At 30.5% G+C, this 7,412-nt stretch overlaps 1 protein-coding gene across 9 annotated transcripts; it reads left to right on the forward strand.

Annotated features, from left to right (window-relative positions):
• On the forward strand, positions 1-3,744 carry LOC132043221 (DNA replication licensing factor MCM5-like). 9 transcript variants are annotated; one of them, XM_059433700.1, is made up of 6 exons: positions 1-33; positions 939-1,055; positions 2,971-3,073; positions 3,201-3,295; positions 3,389-3,476; positions 3,613-3,742. In XM_059433700.1, the coding sequence occupies exons 3-6, from the start codon at positions 3,038-3,040 to the stop codon at positions 3,658-3,660; spliced, it is 267 nt and encodes an 88-aa protein (XP_059289683.1). In that variant the 5' UTR covers positions 1-33; positions 939-1,055; positions 2,971-3,037; the 3' UTR covers positions 3,661-3,742. The 9 variants fall into 9 exon arrangements, 2 of the variants coding, with proteins under 2 accessions (XP_059289683.1, XP_059289682.1); XR_009411731.1 differs by lacking the exon at positions 3,389-3,476 and having other exon boundaries at positions 2,073-3,073; positions 3,613-3,744; XR_009411732.1 differs by lacking the exon at positions 3,613-3,742 and adding an exon at positions 2,073-2,418 and having other exon boundaries at positions 3,201-3,553.
• Positions 3,745-7,412: the final 3,668 nt, after the last annotated feature.

Below are 7,412 nucleotides of genomic sequence, written 5' to 3' on the forward strand. Positions count from 1 at the left end.
TGTAATTGCTTTCTTCCATTTTCCTTAAAGATGGTAATTTTCTTCTTTTTATGAGAAATTTAGATTGGAGGTGTTAGTATTTGTTTTTAAAACTGCAAAAATTTGCACTTTGTTTTTATTTCACTCTGTTAGGTTAGTAACTACATATATTTTCGCTTTTTATACTCCTGCCTTCTAGCATTGAGCACATTTAGGGCAATTTTTACCAAATTTGAGTCCAGCACTTGAATAATTTCGTGCAATCTCTGTTTACTTAATTAAAAAACAAATCAATGACAACAAGGAGATAGGAGTTGAATGTACAGTCTAGACTTTCATCAATCACATTTGCTTCATATTTTGCATCCTCGATGAAATTGGTTTGGCATATCTGGATTTTGTGGGTATCCAATTTAGAGCTCTGTTTCTTTGGGACAGAGGGAGTATCTGTTTGCTTAGAAGTAATAATATTCCTTAAATGTGAGATTTATGTCTGCACAATACGAGGATAGAGCATACAACTATTTTCATCATATGATGCTGCATAAGAATCCCTTGCATCAGGCTTGCATTGTGAAACTGTATATTTTGGTGCCGTGTTACTTCTGAAATAAATAGATGTCTTGCTGCATGTTTCAGTACCGTGTTACTTTTGATTTTGGTTTGGTAAAATGTTGTTTAGAGGGTGATATTGGTACTCAAAAATAAAGCAGAATGCCCAATCTATTTAGGAAGTAAGGAATTTCCGTAGAAAAAATTGAAACAAAGTGGGAAAGGACCACTTTTGAAGTCACAATTCCCTTCATTTCGACGTCAGAATACAGCAGATACAATATATGATTGCATAATATCAGTACTCTCTTTTTGCAATTAGTTTAGGAATTAGAAAGAGAACATTTATTTACTTCATCTACTCCTTATTCCTACTTGCAAATAGTTAATAGATTTAATTTTTACAGGGATATATCTGCCAGGGTGATGCTTTGATAGATTTGGACCAAACTGATGCAGCCGAGAAGTCATACTCCATGGCCTTAGATTTAGATCCATTCACCCGTCGTTCAAAATCTATCAAGGTGCAGTTCATGTTTGTTGTAGTTCTAGAGTATAATTGGTTTAGCTTTTTGCATCAGTTCTGCACTGCAAATCCTATGACTTAAGTTTATTGTTTAAGGTCAACTTCCTTGCATTAACTTTTGACAAAACCAAACAAGAATACAGAATTTCTTAAGCCTATGAAGGTGCCATTTGAGAAGTAATATAAATTTGATATAGTTCATTTGGTAGTAACTTAAATCCGGTTATAACATGGTAGAAGTCTTTAGTCTAGCCAGTTGTGTCAATAACCAAATAACTTCTTCAATAGGTAATATCCTTTTAACTGATAATGTGGCTCCAATAAGATAAGGGTAGAAAAGCACATAAAAAGCCAGATTGTACAATTTACACCCATATTGGAGGAACAAACAGTTTTAAGCTTTAAATTCCTAAGTAAAACTGAAAAGATTTACCAAGTTATGAATTTGCTTCAAGTTCTTTGGGAAATTTAATTTTAAAGTTTTATGTTTCAAACTAAAAATAAAAGTCCGGCATGCCCATGAAAGTCTCACAGCTTTTTGTGATTGTGGTAGTACACTTCATGTGTCTCTGTAGGTAGAGAGATCTGCCAATGCACACTACTAAGCTAATCCATGTGGAGGGTGGTGTTTGTTAAAATGTTTTGGTTGCTGCTAGGTATGAGTATGACATAGTGGTTACAATGAGTTCCATTAGTAAAGATATAATGGCATTATTTTAAATGGAAAAATCGGACTGTTAAGGTGTTAAATTATCCTATTAATTTCAGGGCGTATGATCGTCTTTGCGATAAATTTTGTTGAATATCTGAGAATTGTTCATATACAACTCTCTTATTCATGAATTAACCATTAAATATGTCACAAGATGAAGACTCTCAAAGACGTATTTGCTCTCTCCTGATGGTCTGCAATCAGATTCTTATCTTTTCACGGTCTCCTGATTGCTGCAAATTGACAAGAAAAAAAAACACACATACCTTTGTCAATAGCTTTAACAAAGTTATCTTCTTCTAGGATTCTGACGAGTTATAGAAGCAGAGGCGGCCTCTACTCGCTCAATTCTTCTCACCCATCCTTCTGAAGGTTAATATTTGTTAATTAGCCACCAGAAATGTGGAGGTCACTGTTAAGAATCAATTATATATCATGCCTTAATTTTTCAGGCATTTTCAGTTACCGTCTTGGTGAATGGGGAGACAAGAGCCAGGCATGCCAACTGCTTATCAAGAGTAGTAGCATAAAATCTGCATTAACTTCTAATATAGCTCCTTATTTTAGCAATTGTATCAACTTTTCAGCTTGCCACCATTGGTTTGGCTGCTGATGAGAATCCACTAGGAGTTCTTCTTGGAGGAATACTGTAGGTTACTCCTTTGCGTAAAGCCTTATGTTATTGACTTCTTATGTTCTCAACTATGAATGCCATTCTAATATTGCTTTCTGGCTCTGTGCAACGTTTGAAGTCAGAAAAAGATGTCAACTAATCTTTCTGATGATTAGGATTATAGTTGAAAAAAAAAAAAAGAGTTAAAGACATTAATACAAGCACTCTCGGATATAAATAGTCACATAATTGAGGTCGAGAATCAGTTAGATAAGCTGTTATATGAGTTAATCTTTCTCAGGGGACAAGCTTTATGTATTGCTTTCCTAGGAGGGAAATGCCTCACATCTTCAATAATATCAGTGACATGGCTGTTAAAAAGCTTTCTTGGTATATTATCATCTCATTATACATATTTTATAAAGAAGGGATATGGTGTAATTGGATATATTCCTGTACGTATATCTATCTTGGACTGATTAGCGAGGTGGAAGCTGCAAGGTCTAATGATCATAACTTGATTCTCTTTTATGTTATGTCATTTACACTTTCAACATTGATATATAGGACTTGGTATATATGGTTCAGGGCGTACATTAGGCTGCTATAAAGTGCAACGGGAGGGAGGCAAACACTAATTTTGAGCTAAGCACATATGAAGGGGAATGAAGTTCTAAGGCTGATAATGGAGGTAGTATATTAAGGCTTTCCCACATATTTGGAATCCATTATGATTGTTGTCCCTTTTAAGTCCTGTGCTTATCGTGTTTAACGACATATTTTTTCCATCCACTACCATCCCTAATGTAATGAACTAGGGAATAGACCCATCTATTTTAGCTGATGACCATGCATTTGCTGAAGCATCTGGGGATGACACTAGAACTTCTAAGGAGTATTATTGGCTGAAAAGGTTGGTTCTTAATATGGCTTAAAGTTATGCACTTCACTATTGTTTTTCAATGTTTAAGGTCTAGATGTTCAAGCAAATGAGTTTGTGTTGCAGATACATACAATATTGTTACCAATTGCCATCCGTGAATGTCAGCTCTACAATGTCAATATTACAAGAAAGTTATGTCAAAATTAGACAGGTAACTATATCAACAGGCGCACTATAGGAATTGTCCAGGATTAGATATCCAGCAACATTTCAGTACAAACCTTTCTTGATTGTGAAAATATTGTACATCTCTCACTGATATTTGCTTCTTCTGATATCTTTTTCAGGATATGAAGCGGCAGTCAAATGAAATGAAACTGGGGAGGCAACAGTAATACCAATTACTCTGCGGCAACTAGAGGCCATAGTGAGGTTGAGTATGTAATAAGAATGATTCAAAAAATAAGAATAACAAATCTGCAATGTGTCACACGTGGTTCATAAACATATGTTTCTAATATCTCTCTCCGCTTTTTTTTCCCTTTGTCACAATCCGCGCATCGCGCGGGTACGTATACTAGTATTATTAAAAAGAGGATAGTTTGCCATAGGATTGTGACAACTGTCAGCGTAGGATAATGCCACGTGGTAGTTTTAGGACAAAAAATAATTAATTAGTTAGTAATTAGTTATTAGTTATTGTTTTTAATTTAAAAATAATTAAATTTCAATATCTAGGAAACATATACCTCTATATATTGGATTTAAGTTAAATTAACAAATAAAAAATTTAGATTACAACATAAATTATTTGAATTTGATTTGAAAACTAACTCCAAGTGCACGTCACTTACCCCATTTCCCCACTAACTCACAAACACACACACATGCATGCACGGTTAAAATTTTTAAAAGTTTAAGAAAATTTAAAACATGTTTTTTGGATTTTCTTTTTATAGTAAATTTTATTTTCAGAAAAACATAAGAATACTAAACCTTTTTTGGGCTCCTTCTTTGTAGCAAGTAAAATACAAGTTTTTGTCTCCTTTTTTTATTTTATTAAATTTGTATGTATCCAAACCACTACCCTAAGCAGTTTAAGTTTTTGAATTGGGAATTATCTGTAATTATTTTTCATAGTTAAAGTTTATCATTATCAAGACACAATCACTCTCAAAATATAATACACTTCAACTAGGTACATGGAAACATTATTTTGAAATGAATTTTACAAATATTTTTCATGAGTCACATTTTAGACTTTTACTACGTAAATATTGTTTACATTTTTCAAAACGAAAGAACATTTCCAAGAGTAACCCATGTTTTCATTAGTTTTTTAAATTTAAAATTAATTACAACTGATGTTTTACAGTTAAAAGTATTTGTTGTGCTTGATCACAAGTTTTAAAAATATCTAAGTTTTTAAGGAAACATATACATCTATATATTGCAAATTACTTATTTTGAAACCTATTTTGCTTAAATGCCTATGTAGATTGTTCTTAAGATTATTTATTTATATAGTAGTAACTTCAATAATCAAAGCCTTCCCGTAAAATTTTATTTTTTTCTTTATACTATTTGGAATATACACATATAAAGAAATCAATCTCTATATAGTAGCAAAATGGAATTTTGTCTATTGATAAAAAAAAAAATTGTAATTTTACGATTTGAAAGACTTTTTATAACCAATCAAGTCTTTAAAGCCCTTTTGGCAATAACTGGTAAGTTTTAAGTGTAACAATTGATATTATAATTATAAATAAGCAATCACATGTTTGGATAGAAATGTTGAAATTGAGTTGAACTTATCTGTTATTATTGTGCTTCAAATACTTTCTCACGCAATTGTGCAGTTACGAACACATTAGTAAATTGATGTGTTTGGTAAAACAAATACTAAATTTTGCAGCATTTATCGGTCTTTCCAGAGATTGTTGCATTCGAATGTAGTAGTAAATTGAGATATTATCGTAAATTTTTATTCTTAAAGGTTAGATTATGTTTTATTTTAATACTATATTCTACATGAATCATATGCATGTATTTTGAATCAAATTTAGTACTTTGATTGTGTTGTATTTAATGATGACTATGTATGTTAATATTTTACTTTTCAAATATATGTAAGAGAATTTGGATTTCGAATTGAAGTTGGCTAACTTTCCTTCTTTTTTTTTTTTTTTTTTTTTTTTTTTTTAGAAATGTCATTTCCTCCTTCCATGAATATCAAAAAAGGAGGAATCAAATCATATAATAAGAAATCTTAATACAAATCACTTAAAAGGCAAAAGGAATAATATGCAAGCTCTTGATTAGAATATGGTTTACTTTGGCATCCCTAAAGATTAACTTTCTCTAAAGGAATCTCTTACTTTATCTTTGGTTAATTTATTATTTAATTTGAAAATGTTGTACAGTATGCTCAGCTCCACGAGTTAATTTTGGCACCAGGAAAATAGATGTACTTACAATCATAAGATATCCTTGGTAACCTATGTAGATTGTTCTTCTAAGATTATTACGTGAGGAATTTAAGTTATTTATATAGTAGTAACTTCAATAATCGAAGCCTTCCCATTAAAATTTTATTTTCTTCTTTATACTATTTGAAATATACACATATAAAGAAATCAATCTCTTTATAGTAGCAAAATGGATTGTTGTCTATTGATAAAAAAAAAAATTGTAATTTTATGATTTGAAAGACTTTTTATAACCAATCAAGTCTTTAAAGCCCTTTTGGCAATAACTGGTAAGTTTTAAGTGTAACAATTGATATTATAATTATAAATAAGCAATCACATGTTTGGATAGAAATGTTGAAATTGAGTTGAACTTATCTTCTATTATTGTACTTCAAATACTTTCTCAGGCAATTGTGCAGTTACTAACATGTTAGTAAATTGATGTGTTTGGTAAAACAAATACTACTAAATTTTGCAGCATTTGTCGGTCTTTCTAGAGATTGTTGCATTCGAAGGTAGTCAGAGATACTATGGTAAATTTTTATTCTTAACGGTTAGATTATGTTTTATTTTAATACTATATTCTACATGAATCATATGCATGTATTTTGAATCAAATTTATTACTTTGATTGTGTTGTATTTAATGATGACTATGTATGTTAATATTTTACTTTTCAAATATATGTAAGAGAATTTGGATTTCGAATTGAAGTTGGCTAACTTTCCTTCTGTTCCTTTTTTTTTTTTTTTTTTTTTTTTTAGAAATGTCATTTCCTCCTTCCATGAATATCAAAAAGGAGGAATCAAATCGTATAATAAGAAATCTTAATACAAATCACTTAAAAGGCAAAAGGAATAATATGCAAGCTCTTGATCTGAATATGATTTACTTTGGCATCCCTAAATATTAACTTTCTCTAAATGAATCTCTTACTTTATCTTTGGTTAATTTATTATTAAATTTGAAAATGTTGTACAGTATGCTCAGCTCCACGAGTTAATTTTGGCACCAGGAAAATAGATGTACTTACAATCATAAGATATCCTTGGTAACCTATGTAGATTGTTCTTCTAAGATTATTACGTGAGGAATTTAAGTTATTTATATAGTAGTAACTTCAATAATCGAAGCCTTCCCGTTAAAATTTTATTTTCTTCTTTATACTATTTGAAATATACACATATAAAGAAATCAATCTCTTTATAGTAGCAAAATGGATTGTTGTCTATTGATAAAAAAAAAATTGTAATTTTACGATTTGAAAGACTTTTTATAACCAATCAAGTCTTTAAAGCCCTTTTGGCAATAGCGGTAAGTTTTAAGTGTAACAATTGATATTATAATTATAAATAAGCAATCACATGTTTGGATAGAAATGTTGAAATTGAGTTGAACTTATCTTCTATTATTGTACTTCAAATACTTTCTCAGGCAATTGTGCAGTTACTAACATGTTAGTAAATTGATGTGTTTGGTAAAACAAATACTAAATTTTGCAGCATTTGTATCTAGAGATTTGTCGGTCTTTCCAGAGATTGTTGCATTCAAAGGTAGTCAGAGATACTATGGTAAATTTTTATTCTTAACGGTTAGATTATGTTTTATTTTAATACTATATTCTACATGAATCATATGCATGTATTTTGAATCAAATTTATTACTTTGATTGT

Source organism: Lycium ferocissimum, unplaced genomic scaffold, assembly GCF_029784015.1.
Source record: "Lycium ferocissimum isolate CSIRO_LF1 unplaced genomic scaffold, AGI_CSIRO_Lferr_CH_V1 ctg22025, whole genome shotgun sequence".
NCBI classification, from domain to species: Eukaryota; Viridiplantae; Streptophyta; class Magnoliopsida; order Solanales; family Solanaceae; genus Lycium; species Lycium ferocissimum.

Coding starts and splice junctions, on each gene's coding strand:
- LOC132043221 (XM_059433700.1), top strand. CDS start 3,038: ATGAAGGGGAATGAAGTTCTAAGGCTGATAATGGAG. Junction 3,296..3,388: donor GAGTATTATTGGCTGAAAAG/GTTGGTTCTTAA, acceptor TTTGTGTTGCAG/ATACATACAATATTGTTACC. Junction 3,477..3,612: donor GTTATGTCAAAATTAGACAG/GTAACTATATCA, acceptor TATCTTTTTCAG/GATATGAAGCGGCAGTCAAA.